Raw genomic sequence first — 21,175 nt, 5'->3', positions numbered from 1 at the left:
TATTTTCACGAAAGATATTAAAAAGATGAAGCGTATGAGGCAAACTCAATTCCACTTTTTTTGTAGTTTTCTTTTATAGACTAAACTAGTGATAAAACAAGAAACTAAAAGATTCGATTGCAAGATCTAAAGATATACCTTCAAGCACTCACCTCCCCGGCAACGGCGCTAGGAAAGAGCTTGATGTCTACTACACAACCTTCTTCTTGTAGACGTTGTTGGGCCTCCAAGTGCAGAGGTTCGTAGGGCAGTAGCAAATTTCCCTCAAGTGGATGACCTAAGGTTTATCCATCCGTGGGAGGCGTAGGATGAAGATGGCCTCTCTCAAGCAACCCTGCAACCAAATAACAAAGAGTCTCTTGTGTCCCCAACACACCCAATACAATGGTAAATTGTATAGGTGCACTAGTTCGACGAAGAGATGGTGATGCAAGTGCAATATGGATGGTAGACATAGGTTTTTGCAATATGAAAATATAAAAACAGCAAGGTAACTAATGATAAAAGTGAGCACAAATGGTATTGCAATGCTAGGAAACAAGGCCTAGGGTTCATACTTTCACTAGTGCAAGTTCTCTCAACAATAATAACATAACTGGATCATATAACTATCCCTCAACACGCAACAAAGAGTCACTCCAAAGTCACTAATAGCGGAGAACAAACAAAGAGATTATTGGAGGGTACGAAACCACCTCAAAGTTATCCTTTCTGATCGATCTATTCAAGAGTCCGTAGTAAAATAACACGAAGCTATTCTTTCCGTTCGATCTATCATAGAGTTCGTGCTAGAATAACACCTTAAGACACAAATCAACCAAAACCCTAATGTCACCTAGACACTCCAATGTCACCTCAAGTATCCGTGGGCATGATTATACGATATGCATCACACAATCTCAGATTCATCTATTCAACCAACACAAAGAACTTCAAATAGTGCCCCAAAGTTTCTACCGGAGAGTCAAGACGAAAACGTGTGCCAACCCCTATGCATAAGTTCACAAGGTCATTGAACCCACAAGTTGATCACCAAAACATACATCAAGTAGATCACGTGAATATCCCATTGTCACCACAGATAAGCACATGCAAGACATACATCAAGTGTTCTCAAATCCTTAAAGACTCAATCTGATAAGATAACTTCAAAGGGAAAACTCAATCCATTACAAGAGAGTAGAGGGGGAGAAACATCATAAGATCCAACTATAATAGCAAAGCTCGCGATACATCAAGACCGTGCCGAATCAAGACCACGAGAGAGAGAGAGAGATCAAACACATAGATACTGGTACATACCCTCAGCCCCGAGGGTGAACTACTCCCTCCTCGTCATGGAGAGCACCGGGATGATGAAGATGGCCACCGGTGAGGGATCCCCCCTCTGGCAGGGTGCCAGAACAGGGTCCCGAATGGTTTTTGGTGGCTACAGAGGCTTGCGGCAGCGGAACTCCCAATCTATTATGCTCCTCGATGTTTTTAGGGTATATGGATATATATAGGCGAAAGAAGTCGGTCAGGGGAGCCACGAGGGGCCCACGAGGGTGGGGGCGCGCCCAGGGGGGTAGGGAGCGCCTCCCTGCCTCGCGGCCACCTCGAAGCTGCCTTGACGTCTAATCCAAGTCTCTTGGATTTGTTCCGTTCCAAAAGTAACTCTCCCGAAGGTTTCATTCCGTTTGGACTCTATTTGATATTCCTTTTCTGTGAAACACTGAAATAGGCAAAAAAAACAGCAATATGGGCTAGGCCTCCGGTTAGTAGGTTAGTCCCAAAAATGATATAAAAGTGTTTAGTAAAGGCCATAAACATCCAAAACAGGTAATATAATAGCATGGAACAATCAAAAATTATAGATATGTTGGAGACGTATCATTCATCATCCCCATTGGTGCGTCTCCGATGATGCGTGAGTAGTTCATTATAGACCTACTGGTCCGTAGTTAGTAGCTAGATGGCTTCCTCTCTCTCTCTCTTTTGATTCTCAATACAATGATGTCTTGGAGATCTATTTGATGTAACTCTTTTTGCGGTGTATTTGTTTGGATCCGATGAACTTTGAGTTTATGATCAGATCTATGTTTTTATCCATGAAAGTTATTTGAGTCTTTTGATCTCTTATATGCATGATCTCTTCTCCGATATATGGGTATTGTTTGGCCAACTTGATCTATTTATCTTGCAATGGGAAGAGGTGCTTTGTGATGGGTTCGATCTTACGGTGCTTGATCCTAGTGACAGAAGGGGAAGCGACACGTATGTATTGTTGCTATTAAGGATAACAAGATGGGGTCTATTTCTACATAAATAGATCTTGTATACATTATGTCATCGTTCTTATTACATTACTCCGTTTCTCCACGAACTTAATACACTAGATGCATGCTGGATAGCAGTCGATGTGTGGAGTAATAGTAGTAGATGCATGCTAGATAGCGGTCGATGTGTGGAGTAATAGTAGTAGATGCATGCAGGAGTTGGTCTACTAATCTTGGACGTGATACCTGTATAATGATCATTGCCTGGATATCGTCATAATTATTTGAAATTCTATCAATTTCCCAACAGTAATTTGTTTACCCACCGTATGCTTTTTTTCTCGAGAGAAGCCACTAGTGAAATCTACGGTCCCCGGGTCTCTTCTTTATTATATTTGCCTTCGTGATATATTTTTATTTGCTTTTATTTTCATCTCTATTAATCCAAAAATACAAAAATACCTTGCTTCAATTTATTGTTATTTATTTTATCTTGCATTCCCGCGAGATATATTTATCCAATCTACTACAATTTTACCTATCTTTTTACCCGTGAGGGATTGACAACCCCTCTCTTACGTTGGGTTGCAAGTATTTGTTCTTTGTGTGCAGGAGCTGTTTACGTGGTGTTGTGTGGTTCTCCTACTGGTTCGATAACCTTGGTCTCATCACTGAGGGAAATACCTACCGTTGATGTGCTGCATTATCCCTTCCTCTTTGGGGAAATACTGGCGTAGTTCAAGCCAACATCAGTTACATGAGGTTGAGATGATGTATCATGTGACTGAAGCTTGGGCACGAACGCCTAGCACATTGGCTTTTGCAGATTGTACTGCAACGGTGCATAAAGAACTTCATGATTGGGACTGGAAGGTCCTTAAATCACCTCAGCGTCGTCTTAAAAGTCTAAAGGAGGAGTTGGAACAGTTGTGATTGGGGCCACTTACTAATGAGTCGGCATATCAGCAAAGGAACTTTTTGTTTGAAATTGAGGAAGCAATGGAGAAAGAGGAAATTTATTGGGTGCAGAGGGCTCGCGCAAACTGGCTCAAATTTGGCGACAGTAACACCAATTTCTTTAATAACTTTGCAACAACTAGAAAAAAGAGAAACTTTATCCGACGACTTATGGACGCAAATGGTGATTGGAAGGAAGACAGCGAGGCTATGAAGTCACTTATTGATAGTCACTTCCAACATTTGTTTACTACAGAGGTGCATTTACCAAATCAGGAGGTTCTTGAGAAGGTAAAACCAAAAGTAACACCATATATGAATGAGGCACTATTGGCACCATATATAGAGGAGGAAGTAAGGAGATAATTGTTTAGTATTGGTGATCTTAAGGCTCCTGGGATCGACGGTTTACATGCAATTTTTTATAAGAAATTTTGGCACTTGGTTGGTGATGGTCTTACAAAAGAGGTTCTTAATGCCGTTAATAGTGGAGTCATCCCGGATGGATGGAATACTACCACGATAGTCTTGATACCTAAAGTTGATACACCTGAAAACATTACCCAGTTTAGGCCTATAAGCCTCTGTAATTTAGTCTACAAAGTTATAGCAAAGATGTTGGCAGCTCGGCTAAAAGGTTTTTCTTTCTGATATTATCAGCGAGACTCAAAGTGCTTTTGTACAAGGGCGGATCATGACAGATAATGTAATTATTGCTTATGAATGCTTGCATACAATGAAGAAGAAGAAGGGGAAAGTTGGACGATGTGCGGTCAAGCTCGATATGCATAAGGCATATGACAGAGTCGAGTGGGGTTTTTCTGGAGGCCATATTGCAAAAACTTGGTTTTGACATGCAATGGGTTCAGCTGATCATGACATGTGTCACTTTCATTCAATATAAGGTTAGATTTAACTTAAATGATACAGATAGGTTTTCTCCTTCTAGGTGTCTTAGGCAGGAGGATCCCCTTTACCCCTACCTTTTTCTCTTGTGTGCGGAAGGTTTGTCTACACTAATTGCTCATGAGGACAAAATTGGGCCACTTAAAGGGGTCCAGGTGTGTCGTGATTCCCCCTTTATTTCCCACTTACTTTTTGAGGATGATTCTTTGATCCTTTGAGGGCATATGCTATGAATGCTACTATTTTGAAGAGAATTCTGGATGGTTATTGTGATGCTTCAGGACAAATGGTTAGTGCTGCAAAATCCTCTATTTGTTTCAGCCCTAATACAAATGTGGAGGATAAGGTGGATGTTTGTCAAATCCTTGATATCATGACTGAATCTATATCTGGCAAATACTTGGGGTTTTCATCTATGATTGGTGTTGATCGAGTTGATTGCTTCAAACACCTCATAGAAAGAATACAGAAACTTGTAAATGGTTGGAAAGAGAGAACTTTGTCATACAGATGAACGGAGGCCTTAATCAAAGCGGTGGCTCAAGCCATCCCAACCTATGCGATGGGAGCATTCAAATTTCCAAAGAAAATTTGCAAGAGAATCACTAACACTATATAGCATTCAGGTGGGAAGACGGAGAGGACCAATAAAATGCATTAGTTTGCGTGGTGGAATATGTGTGTCCTAAAGAACTGGGGAGGCATGGGATTTTGGGACATACATAGTTTAATTTGGCCATGTTAGCCAAACAGTGTTGGCGCCTTATCGATAACTATGATGCCTTGTGTGCAAGATTTTTGAGAGCTAAATATTACCCTTCCGGTGATTTACTGAATTGTGCACTGAAAAAGGATCATCATACGTTTGGCAGAGCATATGGTTAGGGATTCAAACTTTCGGGAAAGGAGGCTTGGCAATGCCATGAGAATTAACATATGGGATGACTGCTGGATACCTAGTAGCACTTCCAGGAAGATAATCACTGTTCGGGGCAACTGTGTTCTTATGGTAAATGAACTCATAAACCCAGCCATGGGTGAGTGGGACGAAGAGCTGATACGTGACAACTTCTGGAGCATAGATGCCAAGAGGATTATGCAAATCCTGATTTTTCAGCATGAAACTGAAGATTTTGTTGCTTGGAACCTTACAAAGTCAGGCATATTTTCTATCTGGTCAGCTTACTACAGACAATGGGACGAATATTAGGAATCAATAGTAACTTAAATCCTCATGGTATAAGTGGTTCATCGGCGCACCCGGTTTGGAGGAGACTATGCAGTCTGAAGGTTCCTAGTAAAGTTAAAATTTTCCTATGGAGATGTTTACATGATGCAATCCCTTGTTACTACGTTCTTGCAAACAGGCATATATCGAGCTCTGCTCAATGTCCGATCTGTTCTGCATATGCAGAGGATATAGCACGTATGGCTTTCAAATGCAGTCGAGCACAAGACGTGTGGAAGGGACTTGGTCTACAGGAATTAATAGCTACAATAGCTGCACCTGGTCGTTCGGGAGCAGAAATTGTTGAGATTATGCTTTGTGACCCAGAACACAACAAGCAATGCATGAGTACTGTTGGACTAGCGGAGATGGTTGCAGTGACTAGCTGGTTTCTTTGGTGGCAACGGAGATTAAACGTTCGGTAGGAGGAGGTCCAGCCACCGGAACGATCCTGTCAATCAATCAGGGCTCTTGCTCTGAACTTTGCACGCACCGCCAGCAAGCCATCTACGACCCCTCGAATAAACGTCTTGAAGAGACCCGTGGCGGGTCAGCTGGTGCTAAATATTAACGGGGCCTTCTCATCGGATGACAACACAAGTGCGTGTGGTGCAATCATTCGAGATAGTAGTGATTGCTTGTATCTGCGTTGGTATTTCCCCGAAGAGGAGAGGATGATGCAGCACATCAACGGTAGCTATTTCCCTTAGTTATGAAACCAAGGTTATCAATCTAGTAAGAGAACGAATCAACACTATGTAAACGGTACCTGCACACAAAGAACAAATACTTGCAACCCAACGGATAAGAGGGGTTGTCAATCCCTCCTCGGTATTGAGATAGATTAAATTGTAGTAGATTGGATAAATAAATCTTGCAAAAACACAAAATAAAATAAATAAAGAAAAAGTGTAGCAAGGTATTTTTGGGTTTTTGGATTAATAGACCTGAAAACAATATGATAAAAGATAGACCAGGGGGCCGTAGATTTCACTAGTGGCTTCTCTTGAGAAAATAGCATACGGTGGGTAAACAAATTACTGTTGGGCAATTGATAGAAGAGCAAATAATTATGGCAATACCCAAGGCAATAATGTATATAGGTATCACATCCAAAATTAATAGACCGACTCCTGCCTGCATCTACTACTATTACTCCACACATCAACCGCTATCCAGCATGCATCTAGTGTATTAAGTTCATGGAGAAATGGAGTAATGCAATAAGAATGATGAGATGATGTAGACAAGATCTATTCATGTAGGAATAGGCCCCATCTATCCTTAATAGCAACGATACATGCATGCCTCACAACCCCTTCTGTCACTGGGTGGGGACACCGCAAGATCGAACCCATCACAAAGCACCTCTTCCCATTGCAAGAAAAATCAATCTAGTTGGCCTAACTGAACCAAAGTTTTGGAGAAGAAATACTACAAGACTATAATAATCATGCATATAAGAGATCAAATAAGGCTCAAACAATATTCATATATAGATCTGATCATAAACTCGCAATTCATTGGATCCCAACAAACACACCGCAAAAAGTCATTACATCAAATAGACCTCCAAAAACATCGAGGAGAACATTGTATTGAGAATCAAAAAGAGAGAAGAAGCCATCTAGTTACTGCGTATAGACCCGTAGGTCTATGGTGAACTACTCACGCATCATCGGAGAAGCACCAATGAGGATGATGAACCCCTCTGTGATCATGTTCCCCTCCGACAAGGTGCCTGAATAGGGCTCTAGATTGGATCTCGTGGTTCTGAAACTTGTGGCGGCTGGAATTGTGTTTCGTCGACTCCCCTAAGGTTTCTGAAATATTTGGGTATTTATAGATCTGAGAAGCGGTGGAAAGGACTCCCGTAGGCCCCACCACTCACCTGGGCGCGCTAGGGGCCTTTGGCGCGCCCTGGTGGGTTATGGCCCCACGGGCCTCCCCTCTGGCACTTCCTTGGCTCCCAAGTTGTCTTTTGGTCCAAAAAAATCTCCAAAAAGTTTCGTGACATTTGGACTTCGTTTGGTACTGATATTCTGCTAAGTAAAAAATAACAACTAGCACTAGGCACTATGTCAATAGATTAGTCCCAAAAAATGATATAAAGTTGCTATAAAGTGAATGTAAAACATTAAAGAATGATAATATAACAGCATGGAACAATAAAAAATTATAGATACATTGAAGACGTATCAAGTAGCGGCCTGATCGTAGTGGCTTCCACAGCAAGGCTTGAGCACGCAACGAATGTGGAGTCGGTTGAAGCGGCTACTCTTCTTGAGGGCTTGAAACTAGCCAATACAGTTGGCTGCAGCTCAATATTGATCCAAATGGACAATCTAACCGTGGTGGAAGATCTCCACCAGAATTCTAGGCATTCGATGTTAGCAGCTCCGATACTTGATGAATGCAGATCGCTACTACATGATTCCGGAAAAGGTCTTGCTAGAGCATTGTAATCACGAATTGAACATGGTAGCTCATGTGCTAGCTCAGTTTGGACGTGTTGATCCACCAGATATGTGGTTGGACTCACCTCCCATCTTTATTTATGAACTTCTCGCGGATGATGTAAGCGTTATCTATACCTACTAATAAAAGAAATAGGTATTCTTAGTCCGTTTTGCTATTTTATAGAACCCCCCCTAATGTTTCTAACATTAAACCCGCTATACATATCAAATGTTTTTTAAAATACTCATATCTTCTAAACCGCAACTCCAAATTTAACATGTTATATATGGAATTTGATTAAACAAATATGTAGAATCTAAATATAATGTTACTTTACCTGTTAACAATTTTAAAAATACTGTCTAGGCTACAATGTTTTTCAACAATCCATTTTTTTCCATATCGGTAGTGATTCATATTGGGGATGAACACCTCAGAAAAATCAGGATTGGACATGAACTTGAAGATAAATTTGCTAGAAACACCCAATAAAATAAGGGCATGCATGAAAAGAAATAAAAGAAGGACCCGATAAAGATGGGATGTCCGCTATAAAATAAATAAAAGAGAAAATGCAGAGGAGACATGATAAAGATGAGATGTTGCGCTATTCTTCTATATATAAGAAAGAAGAAAGAAGGACATGCATGAAAAAAAAGTAAAAAGGAGGCATGCATGACAAAAAATACAATAAAAGACAGGTTTGATAAGATATAACTAGTTTACCGCAAAAAAAGATAAGATATAAATAGTGATGAAATAAGGACTAATACCTATGATATGTATGGCAAGAAATGGTGATGAAATAGGGGCGCAAGTACCCGCGTCCACATGAGACCATACAAAAATGTTCTTTTCCACACAAGAAAAATATATTTTTATGATTAAAAAATCATGTATCTTTTTAACAACTCTTCATTATTTAAGAAATATGCATGTGAAAAAAGTTGGTGACTCTTAAACTGAAAACTTTCATTGATGCACACATGTCTCTATAGTGTGCTAAGAGCATCTCTAGAAGACCCCTTATATCGCGGACTCTTATATCACTTTTACAGTTCACGGAAAACCGGTTTTACGGGCTGGCGGGGGCGGTGGCCGAACAGACCCCGTATAATCAACCCATAAAAAAGAATATCCTCTGAATATACGTCTTCATGTTCTCACGCCAATTTGAAATCGACCGCTGACCGACGTGCGGACAAGGAAGCCATGGCCAGAGCGGAGACTGGCGGACGGACGGACGAGGGAGACATGAGACGACCATGACACGCGGGCGGATGCCAGGGCGGTGCGGGCAGCGGCCGGACTCAGCTGGCTAGCTAGCGCGACCGTAGCTAGCTCGCATCAATTCAGCTAGCTAGCGCGGCCGTAGCTAGCTAGCTAGCTTGCTCGCATCGACGAGTGGCGGCCGGGCGCGGCGGCCGGGTGGTGGCGGTACGGTCGCTGCATGCGGCGAGCGGGAGATGAAATTCCCCAACCGCTAGCATTGACTGGTATTCGGGGCCCTAGCAAAATTGCCTCCGAAAGTGAAGATACACGGGTCTCGGGCATGTGTCGTTCACAGGGCCCTGTAAAAAATTCTAAGGGTCGGATGATTTTAAGGGGTCTGTTTGGGTCCTTTTTTCGACTGAAACTGTAAAAAGCGGTTATTTTACGGGTTTGACTATTTATACGGGGTCTGCTAGAGATGCTCTAATGTGTCATCGTTTGTTTTTGTTGTTTTTCTTAACTCGCCCGTAACAAACCCCCATTCCGAACATGACATGAATAAATGCATGATCACTTGCTCATTTCTTTGTACGGATTAAATCTACATGCAAGGAGTGTTGAAATATAACATATGTAGAATCTTAAACTACGCTTTTATAGGTTAAGACCATCTTTGTTTGGGTCGTAGCTACAAAATCATAGACCATCTTTTGTAAATTAAGGAGGAGGGGCGCTGGATGCAGAGGAGCGGGGGCATGGGAAGCAGCGAGGCAGATGAGCGATGGAGCGATGGACGTGGGGCGAAGATTAGGAGGTCGGGCGATGGAGTGGCTTAACCGTACGCTCTGTCCTGCCTTGTTGGGGCAGCAGAGGAGTACCGACGGGATGCTCACGCTCTTTCCTGCCTTGTTGGGGGCAGCAGAGGAGGACCGGTGGGGGCTACTCATGCCTCATGCTCACGGTGGCGGAGAAAAGGACCGGCGGGCAGAGGATGGGTTGCGGGAGGCGGCGGAGGATGGGCGGCGGGAGGCGGCGGAGGATGGAGGCCCGACCGTGGAGCGCCGACGGAGGAGAGCGAGGATGGGCGGGCGACGGCGGCAGAGGATGGGCGGCGGGCGGCAACAGAGGATGAAGGCCCGGCCGTGGGGCGACGACGGAGGAGGGCGAGGATGGGCGGGCAGCGACGGAGGCCCGACCGTGCTCTGGCCGTTGGGGGAGGAGGAGGTGCGGGGCGTGAGAAAGGTCGTGGTGCGGGGCGTGTGTGCGTGTGCGGTGGTGTTTTTTTCAAACGGGTGGGCAGGGTCATTATTCGAGGATTAGTGGCTTAATACGTGGCTTGTTGTGTTAACCACGGGAGGATTAGGGACCATCAGATATTATAGATGGACGGGTATAATTACTTGGATCAGTCCCTCTTTTTCTATAGAGGTAGTAGATAGACAGATAGATAGTAGATAGTAGATAAACACAAGTAGTAGGATGCGGAGTTTCTGCTCCGAGGCTCATCTGCACCCCCTCTGAGAAAAAAATCAAAACAAATGTTAACAAAATTAAAAAAGTTCCAATTTTTTTGAGTGGTAAATAATTTGATGCGTGAGGTCCGCACCAGATTTCAACTCATTTAGACATCTAAACTCTCGGCAAAAAGACAAAATCGGGGTCTGTAAAAATGTTTACTGTTCACGCACTGTTCTGATCCGATTTGTCTTTTTTACCGAGAGGTGCTCAGATGTTCAAATGAGTTGGAAATTAGAGCGGACCTTACACATCAAATTATCTACCATCTAAATTTTTCTTTGGATTTTTCTAGAATTTTCTAGTATTTATTTTAATTTTTTTTGAGCAGGAGCAGATGAGCCTGGGCATCGAGTTGGATTTCCGCAAGTAATAGTACTACAGTATGGATTTCGATTCGAGGTGAACATATTCCTTTTCCCTGTCGCGGCTTTCTTTCTATCGATAACACAAGTACTGTGTTTAGACTACGCTCTTATAACACATGTATTATCGATTTCAATTCGAGATGAACCTATATTCCTATTTATTTTAGTTTTTTTTTCAAAAACAGTACATACGCAAGAAATCACCATCTAACCACAGGTTGCTTTGCCCTTTTTATTTTAGTTGTTTACAACAAAATAATGAAAGGGAAGTACTTATCATCAACCGGTGGATAACTGGGCCGCGTCCGTCACCTTCCCTGCGTGACACGTGTCCCGCATAACATCATTCAATAAACCCGCTTTTGCAACAGGAGCTATGCTTCCGAAACATGTGCAATGTTGCAATACTCTATGACGGGTCTACGTTTTACAACACAACCTCTCTTGTGAATTTTTTCCGCAACAAGAACTCAGTTGCAAAAAAAATTACGACAAAACCTTAGTTGCAAAAAAATTGATGTTGCAAAAAAAACCGCAACAAGACCTGTATTGCAGAATTAAGTCCGAGAAAAACATGCGTTGTAAAAATAATTCCGCAACAAGACCCGTGTTGCAAAAATAATTCTGCAACAAGACCTGTGTTACAGAATGAAGGCACGTTCGGTCGTATGACGCGGTAAATCCAACGGCTCGCGACCCGGCTGATCTTTTAAAAAGATCGGCCGGCGGACGCGTAGCACGCCCCTGAATGAAAAGAGTCAGTCAAATAAAATTGCGTTTTTTAATCATTCACAGTAAAGAAAATAATAATGCACTAAAATAAGGAGGCTACTACGCGTCGGCCGGCGGATCTTTTAAAAAGATCTACCGCCTCGCGAGTTGTTGGATGTGGCACAATTCAGTGGCTCAACGTCCCTCTGTACTTCGCAACAAAGGTCTTGTTACAGAAACATTTGCAACAAAGTTGCATATATTTCTGCAATATAGGTCGTGTTGCGGGAATTTTTTTGTAACAGAGTTTTTGTTCTAATTTTTTTGCACAAAGGTTTTGTTGCAGTCTTTTTGCAACAGAGCTAATGTTGCAAAAAAATTGTCTAAGTTGCAATCGTTGTTTGCCGCTATGGTTTGCAACACCGTAGTTGTTGCGAAGATAAGGTAAAGTGGCATGTGGTAGGCAAGGGAAATAACAGACTGTATGCTAGCGTGCGTGACGAAGCATGGATCAACACGATCCAACGGTTGCGCTTGCGGCGGAACTCTCCGCGCGATCAGGGTAGAGCATTAGCGTTTCGCCTAAAATAAACCGAGTCCAGTAAGAGGCACGACCCAAAATCTTCCCCACCCCCTCCACAGGGAAACTCTCCAATCCCTAGCACTTCCCTCCTCCGCCGCCTTCATGCCGTCCGGACGCCGCCGCCGCCGCCGCGACGGGCGAGCACAGAGCTCTGCGCCTTCCCCGCCGACCCCCCCGCCACCTTCCATGCCACAGCTCCCCTCCCCTCCTCCTCCGCCGCCGCCTTCCAGGCCACAGCTCACCTCCCCTCCTCCGCCCCCGTCTCCCATGCCACAGCTCACCTCTCCTCCCCCTCCTCCACCGCCGCCTTCCAGGCCACAGCTCACCTCCTGTCCTCCCCCGCCGCCGTCTCCCGTGCTACAGCGCACCTCCTCCCATGGAAATCTCCAAGCAACTTCCGCGGCCGACCTGATCGCCAAGCAACTCCCCGAGGACCGCCGAGAAATCTCTGCCTCCCAAGATAGGCATGGGGCTCTCCTGACTTCCGATGACGGGCAGATACGGCCCGTCGCTGATGTCCTCAGGGAATCTGAATCCAAACGCAGAGCAGCTGTTGCTCTCGACAAGGCACTTCCGCCGCCGCCTCACGCCCCCCCCTCCAGCGGCGACGCTCTCCCTCCACGGCTGCACATGTTAACATGGTATGCACTTCTTTTTATCCTTGGTCAAGTAATATATACTCCCTCCGATTTTACTATAGACCACATACGGATGTATGTAGATGCATTTTAGAGTGTAGATTCATTCATTTTGCTCTGTATGTAGTCCATAGTGAAATCTCTACAAAGACTTGTATATAGGAACGGAGGGAGTAGAATGCTAAAAAGTTTCAGGGTGAGTGAATCAACCTTGGCTACCTGATCTAATGTATTACGGCAATTCGTCGAACATGTATAACAAAACTGATATAAACCTCACAGTCAGATAAAATTGTGTACTCCCTAGTGGGCTGGTCTTAAAAAATCGAGCCTCGTCCAGCAATTCTCTTCCACGTCCAATTTGTGTCACTTGTCAAACATATAGTGGATGCCTCAACAAAAACTCGTAGAGAAGCGAGAGCACATTAAAAGCTGCAAGAATGCGTTCGTCGGCAGTCCAGCAGGAATAAGCAGATTAGCTTAACCACAAACCTGACTTAGAGGCTCAGATTAGATAATCAGAGAACCTGATCTCATAAAACTGATTTGAATGATACAGTGGAACCACCTAATAATCTGGTACATCTCCTTAGGGGAAGCGGGGAGGGGAACAAAAACTTCAGTGGTCTGCATTACAGTAATCGATCAGGCTGGTGATAGCTGTGTTGCTGTCGTCACATGCAACAAGCGATGTGTGGCACAAAATTGATGCAGAAGTGTTGTTGGACATGGTAGAGCTGCGGTAGCATGGATAGGTCGAGGCGCAACTCGATGGCGTGTGTTGACTCGCTCCACTGCCGATCTAGTCGGCTGATCAGTGAGCATCCCATTAAATTCATCAAGTGTTTGTCAACACTTTGATCGACCTGTTTGGGGAAGCAGAGGCTCGCTGACACTATGGTAGTGAGTGCCTACTTCTTTCCCAGTGTACCCCACTTCTTTTTTTAGAACTTCATGAAAGATAATAACTTTAAAATTATTCTTCTCTGCATCGCTATTATTTGAAGGTTTTAGCCTTCATTACATCTCAATGGTTTGCTTGCATTGTTCATGGAATTATTCCCTTGAAGTTTTTTTGTTTTGGTCCTTTAACACGCATGGTGTTTCCTTATTAATCATTTTTTAAACGATGGGTCACTGCTTTGCCCCTTTTTACTTCAGGCGCGAGGAGAGGGAAAGAGAGACAACACTGTTGGAGACTTCCTCTTCCTCTATGCAACAAGCTACAAGGTATGAAACTATCGCGCACCCTCTCAACCATTGCTCAATAGCTGGGTCTACGACCCGATAGGTAACTTGAGACGTCCGTTCTACGATCTTAACCTTTGAACTCAACCAGATTAGCATTTTTATTGAACTGCGTTCCCTTTCACTCACTTAACGGTGCATTGAGGAAAACAGCAATCCAACTCGATCATCAGAACAGTTGGGTTTTAAACACATGCTGAGCGCAAGCTGTAGATGTCTCAAATGTATGCGCCTTTTTATCCTACATGTGTTAAACCTTCTCATTAAAACAGAAAATAGGCCTTTTTTATATACCCTGAGAATACGACACTCCCTATTATTGAATATGTAGGTATTTCCTTGCAAAGCAGAGTGTCCCCTCTACTGTTTTTAAACAATGAGTCACTGCCAGTGCAGCTTGCTGCTACATGACTGTTTGCCCCCATTTCTACTTCAGGCATGAGGAAAGGGAAAGAGGGACAACATTGGAGGAGACTTCCTCTTCCTCTATGCCACAAACTACAAGGTATGCAACTTCCGCGCGCTCTCCTCTGTCTGATCTGTCTTTTGTTATAGTCAGCAGCTAAAATCATCTTTTCAAGTGTCACTTAACACTGTTAGTACTCAAAAATGGATGGAAGTGTCACAAAGGGAACAAATTTTAGAACTGGTGTTAGAAAAGGAAGAAACTATTTTCCAATGTCAAATAGGGCAAAAATTTTAAGCCAGTATTAAATAAGGAATTCTCTCATTAAACATTGTTTAAACGACGAGTCGTTGCTTTGCCCTTCTTACTTCAGGCGCGAGGAGAGGGAAAGAGAGACACCACTGTTGGAGACTTTCTCTTCCTCTATGCCACAAGCTACAAGGTATGGAACTATTGTGCACCCTCTCAACCATTGCTGAATAGCTGGGTCTACGACCCGGTAGGTAACTTGAGACGACTGTTCTACGATCTTAGCCTTTGAACTCAACCAGATTAGCATTTTTATCGAACTACGTTCCCTTTCACTCACTTAACGGTGCATTGAGGAAAACAACAATCCAACTCGATCATCAGAACAGTTGGGTTTTAAACACATGCTGAGCGCAAGCTGTAGATGTCTCAAATGTATGCGCCTTTTTATCCTACATGTGTTAAACCATCTCATTAAAACAGAAAATAGGCCTTTTTTATATACCCTGGGAATACGACGCTCCCTATTATTGAATGCGTATGCATTTCCTTGCAAGCAGAGTGTGCCCGCTACTGTTTTAAATAATGAGTCCTGCCAGTGCTGCTTGCTGCTACATGACTGTTTGCCCCCATTTTTACTTCAGGCATGAGGAGAGGGAAAGAGGGACAACACTGGAGGAGACTTCCTCTTCCTCTATGCCACAAACTACAAGGTATGCAACTTCCGCGCGCGCTCTCCTCGCTCTGATCTGTCTTTTGTTTATAGTCAGCAGCTAATTTGGTCTAAGCTAGAGGGTTTGGAATGAGTTATCTGTCTTGAAATGCTGCTTGTAGTCATAATGGTGCTTTTAGTTACTGACTAGACGCATTTTCCCGAAGATTTACTAATTATGCCGTTAAAACCAATTTTGCAATGCATGCATGAAGTACTAGATTGTGTTCCACTTTATTTCCTCTTATCAAACATTTTGTTGTCCACTTCAGGTTTAAGGTGCCAGATCTCTTGTCATTGAAGCATGATATAAATCTTTTGGCCGATTCATGTATTTCGACATTGGTGCCCACTGGTCTTATGATAAAATATTTTGTGAGAGTTGACAATGATGGATTTTTCCATACGTATCCTGACCGTGGTGGACCGATTGAGAGCATACAGGAAGTTCAGGAAGCCATTGACTCCCACCATGCTGTTCAGCGAAAAAACATGTAAAGTCTCTCAATTTTGTTAGATACTCCCTCCGTTTCTTTTTAGTTTGCATATAAGATTTAGTCAAAGTCAAACTTTGTAAAGTTTGGCTAGCTTTGTAGGAAAAGATATCAACATTCACATTATGAAATCAATATTATTAGATGCATGATGAAATTAATTTTCATAACATATAACTATTGTGTTGTAGATGTTGATATTTTTTCTATAAAGTTAGTCAAACTTTACAAAGTTTGACTTTGACCAAATCTTATATGCAGACTAAAAAGAAACGGAGGGAGTATATCTCATATCGGTTTGTGTTCACACCTTGAAAACCCTGGGTTTTTCTGAAGTTAAAGGAATAGCTTGTGAATTGTTTTAGAGCTGTTAAAATAGTTAGCATAGCTTGAATTCAAACGGTATATATAGATGCTATGCTATAGGTATATTTTTTTATGCTCACTGGATAGCTTTTAGCCTGCCACACCCATGTAGCTCTATTTCTTCTGATAACGCTGGTGGTAACTAGAACAGTTAGTTCCATTAATCAGTTGAGACGGTTTTGTTTTTGTTCTGTAACCAATAGTGCTTGTAGTCAGGCACACTTACTTGGAGATCCAAAAAACAAATGGTGATAACTTTTATTCTCTTTTATACAAAGAATGTGATGAGCACTTAGTCTTATAAGCATGTAAGCAGTTCAGTTTGTTTTGCCTTTTTCTTGTTTATTAAACAATGAGTTGTGTTAATCTTCTGGGCTATTTGGTTCCTATTTGAACAAAAACCTTGCATGCAAACTCATCAACCCAAACGCTTTTTCATTGGTTATTGTATAAAATATGCTAATGATTTACAATCCTCTTATATCTGAAATAGATGCATGGATGGACTTACCGACGAGGAGAGGGCTATCCGATATGCTCTTTACTGGTATCATGATGGCACACGGAAGCACTCCATAGAAGCTTTTGTTTCCTGTACGACCGATCTCCCTACAGAGGAATTGGTTAAGGCTGTACTCGACAAATACAATGAGGACAATGGTCTCGTCGGGGTATGCTCTCTCACTCTGTCCTTTGTTGGTTCCATGATTCCTCGAATGTCATCAAATACATGTTTCACTTGTTGATACTATCCATTCTTAATACTTCAGGATCTCGCATGTGAACTAGAAGATATTGTGAGCCACAATTCATGTTTTGACGGGAAAGATTGCTATAGATCTTACGATCATTTCAATCTCACCATGAAGACTAAAGGAGCTGCCAGCAACGATCTGTACTTTGCTGAAGTCACATGTATGGACGGCGATTATGAAGCGTATGTGCTCACCTGTATCTGCGTGGTCAAACCTGATGATAATGGTATTATATACTTAACTTTATCAGCTTTGAGATTTAGAATTTTAATTTCTCGAATTTGTTTCCAGTTTGTAGCATTTGCATGCAGTAGGGCACTCTTTAATAAAGAAACAAACTAATAATAAATAGTTGAATGCCTGTGCTCCTGTTGTTCATGTAAACATAATTACACTGAGTCGAGTATCCTCCAAAATAACCTCTCTCCTTCAACTTTTGGCGAAGATTATAACAAAGGCAATGTGTGTATTTTGTTGAACCTATAAAAAAAGTATTGTTGGAAACATATTGTATTTAGCAGTAGAATAGTTTCAGTTCAAATTTTATTATCTGGCTATATGCACTAAGAAGAAAATATGACCCCATGAGGCTGGCAAACAGTTATCTTTTAAGAGCACAATATTGACCACCAAATCCAATATATAACTGCAATTGTCAAGGTTCGATTGCTGCAAAGCCTGGATGGTGAAGAGCCATAGAATTTATAGTCTAGCCCAGCTCCACGGTTGCACTTGGGTCAGCCTGATTGCTGGTTGCCGCTCTCGTGAGTCCTCGCTCCTCTTCCCTCGCCTCCACTTTATTACCCACACAAGTTATCAATGAGAGGCGCAAATAGTAAAAATCAGAAATACACATGAGGGAGTGCAGAAAAAAAGAAACAGAGGATAATCCTTTCCTGCCCGTAATATTTAGCACCAAGGACAATTGCATGTTTTACGAACAATGTCAACGCGATAAAAACTAAACAGAAGTACAGGCTGAGCATGTTGCGCCTGCGCCTGTCATGGCGCGTACATACCGTGGTGGTAGTGGCGCAGAGCCTCAGCAGCAGCTTCACATTGCAGGGTATTTTTGGACTGGTGATCTGCGATCACTATATCTAAATTTTTCCTTGTTGCCGTCAGAAGTACATTATGATACACTGTGACAGCAACAAACCACTGACATTCCTCACAGGATAAGGTTTCAAATGTTCTGTAAAACTATTCAGATAGAGACAGGGCACACAGGGAAGGTTCGACCTGAGCTAAAGAATGTGATTCCAAAAGCTATTTAAAATAACAGGAACTGAACAGGATCTGGCACCCGACGACCTGCTTGACTGTGCGGGAGAGGTCCACTTAGCGTGAATCTATTGTTGAATCCCGTTCTTGCAGTTTGGGTTGAATCCTGTTGAATCTAGCGTGATCCATATCATGTTCGCTGGTTTTGCTATGTTGGAAATTGCATGCACTATCACTGTTGGATCTTGAAGTGTGTATGAAACAGGATCTGGAACAAAATAGTATTCAGTTTCGAACGCCAAGTCCTGAGCGTTGTTTTCATCCTAAGTGTTGATGCTAGCCAGCTATGGCAATGTTTTCTTGACCTCTATTTATTCACCTATTTTCACCTTTTTTTTTGAAGGTGAATGCCATGTCTGTGGAGCTGACATGAAGCACCCTGCTCATGATGGATACAACCGTGGCCGCACCCAGAAGTCATATGGACATGGTAGACGTCGTGCACGTGGAGTTCCTTTATTTGAGAAGGTGTGTTCCTCCCAAGCTGACCTTCCATACTTATGTTTGATTGACTGTTGTGTGCAATATTTTCCTAGCAAAGTGAAAATTAATTAGCCAAGGAAACAGCCAACTGCAGGCTGCAGCTTAAATCATTATATTTTTCACTTGTAAGTTAGCTGCAAATTAGGATAGATGATCATACATAAGAATGTAATTATCACTGCCTCTAGTGAGGATCCAAAATTTCCTAGGTTGCCTTAGAATTTATCAAAGCATTCAACGACCCTGCTGTAGGTGAGAAAGAATACCAGCCGGGAGTTGAATATCACAGCTATTAATAAATGAGTTATTAGTTATATGAAGACACTGATCTGTAGAGAATGACAGCTAACATCTTGACAAAAGTGTCCCTACTTGTTAGCATGCATTATCTTCCTATGTAGAAAGGGGTACTCTGTTTCTAGCACATCAGCATGCCATCAGGACAGAGCAACTCAGATTTAAGTAAAGCTAGCAAAATACCTGGTATCAAGAAAAATTTGCCATCTTGTTCTTATGGTATATAAAAGATCATTTATAACGACATTCAAACATCTTAGGCCAACTACAACGAAGGGATTTACCTACGAATCTACAATGAAAGCATGATCTTATTTTCAATTCTATAAAGTTGAATTTGTTGATGAAATAGCCTGTCCATTTGATTGCGGCAAACACTGAAGTTTCATTCTCTCTCCCCATTTTGCAGTTATTTGACGTGCGTGATGAAGTTTGGCTGAAAGAAGAGGAGGATAGGGTGAGACGTATGATCAAGGAAGGAAAGGAGGAAAGGCGCAAGTTTCATACCGGCTAGACGATGGAGGACAATGAGTTGAAAATGTGTAAAACACCACAACTAGATGAGAGCGAGATGAAACTTTATTGAATAGCCTCCATCTTCATAACACCACCACTTGGTGGCGTGTTGTTATGCTGGTTACCTTGGAACCTATAAGGATTTAATTAATCTCCATTGTTTACCATTCATAAAAATTACATCCATGTTTTGTCGGCTTTTATTGATAGGGTAGAGCTAGGCATGACATACTTACCAGTTGCACATACTCCCTACGTTCCTAAATATAAGTCTTTGAAGAGAAGAGATTCTACTATGAACCACATACGGATGTATGTAGATGCATTTTAAGTGTGAATTCACTCATTTTGCTTCGTATGTAGTCCATAGTGAAATCTTTACAAAGACTTGTATTTAGGAATGGAGGAAGTAGTAAATTGGTGGCTTTTGGGGAGCACTATGCGCCGGCCGTTTGATTTTTTGAAGAGGTACTCGATGTTCAGTTGTAATTGTGGTCACTTAACTTGTCTCAACGTGCAAATACGGTGCTTTGTATAATATATCAAGGCGTATGGCCTGCACATAGACCTAGCCATGGGAAGCCCGGCCTGGCCCGAAAAAACCCGGCCCGGGCTTGGGCCTAGATTTTGAGCCCAAAGGCCGGGCTGGGCTGAGGCCCGTTGTTTTCGCATTTCTCTGAAGGTCGGGCTGGGCTGGCCCAAAGCCCGATGGGCTTTTATGTGTTCAAGCTGGGCTCAAGCCTAGAAAACAGGCCCGATGGCCGGGCCGGGCTCGGGCCTGGTTTTTTTTCGTCGGGCTTGGCTAGGCCCGGCCCGAGGTATGGCCAAGTATACCTGTACATGTGGCGTGCCAGCGCGGCATAGGCCCATACGTAAGTGGGGGGAGCATTTTTTGCAGATAACTCCCTTGTATTTTATTTATTCACGTACAATTCCCTGAAATGAAATGAAATAATTGCAAAATGTGAGATTCGATCACACAATCTGCTGGTTAGCCAGAGACTAGCGTAAATAGCCACCACACCAGGGGTACTAGACGTGTAAAATGCACAACTCCCATATAAAGATGGGCCGTACAAATGATTTTAAATTTGATTAATTTTTTATTTTTTAAACTAGAAAGGGGAGCACCTCGGTTCAAACCCGTGATTTTTTTGAAACTAACCCATGACGACCCGGTCGAACCTCGCGTGTACGTCGGCTAATCGACGAGGTTACACTTTGTGCTTTCAGGATAAACAATATTTATGTTGTCAGTCTTTGCAAAAAAGTTATTTATGTTGTCAGTTCTTATGCCATGTCTATTCAAAACTATATTTATGATTTTTAAAGGTTTTTATTTGAGAGTAGTGAAACTTGTCGCGAGGTAGCTTAATTTTACTCACTATATTTAGGTTGAATTGGCACTTATCCCTACATAATAAGAGGGTGACTATGACTATAAATTTGCACAAAGCACCTAACTTTAAATATAGCTTCCTCATAAACTTGAAACTATACAACAGAAAACACTCTTATGTATATTTATC

General features: G+C 42.4%; 1 protein-coding gene across 3 annotated transcripts; it reads left to right on the top strand.

Annotated features, from left to right (window-relative positions):
* The first annotated feature begins 12,245 nt into the window (after positions 1 to 12,245).
* Positions 12,246 to 19,832, top strand: LOC119337403 (translation initiation factor IF-2-like). Of its 3 annotated transcripts, XM_037609528.1 has the most exons (10): positions 12,246 to 12,839; positions 13,998 to 14,066; positions 14,521 to 14,589; positions 14,864 to 14,932; positions 15,384 to 15,452; positions 15,724 to 15,945; positions 16,805 to 16,982; positions 17,082 to 17,292; positions 18,694 to 18,818; positions 19,540 to 19,832. In XM_037609528.1, the coding sequence occupies exons 1-10, from the start codon at positions 12,301 to 12,303 to the stop codon at positions 19,642 to 19,644; spliced, it is 1,656 nt and encodes a 551-aa protein (XP_037465425.1). In that variant the 5' UTR covers positions 12,246 to 12,300; the 3' UTR covers positions 19,645 to 19,832. The 3 variants fall into 3 exon arrangements, with proteins under 3 accessions (XP_037465425.1, XP_037465426.1, XP_037465427.1); XM_037609529.1 differs by lacking the exon at positions 14,864 to 14,932; XM_037609530.1 differs by lacking the exons at positions 14,864 to 14,932; positions 15,384 to 15,452.
* The last annotated feature ends 1,343 nt before the right edge of the window (positions 19,833 to 21,175 follow it).

Source organism: Triticum dicoccoides, chromosome 7B (assembly GCF_002162155.2).
Source record: "Triticum dicoccoides isolate Atlit2015 ecotype Zavitan chromosome 7B, WEW_v2.0, whole genome shotgun sequence".
Lineage (NCBI taxonomy): Eukaryota > Viridiplantae > Streptophyta > Magnoliopsida > Poales > Poaceae > Triticum > Triticum dicoccoides.
The sequence above is the reverse complement of the archived record's forward strand: the minus strand, read 5'-3'. Positions and strand labels throughout refer to the sequence as shown.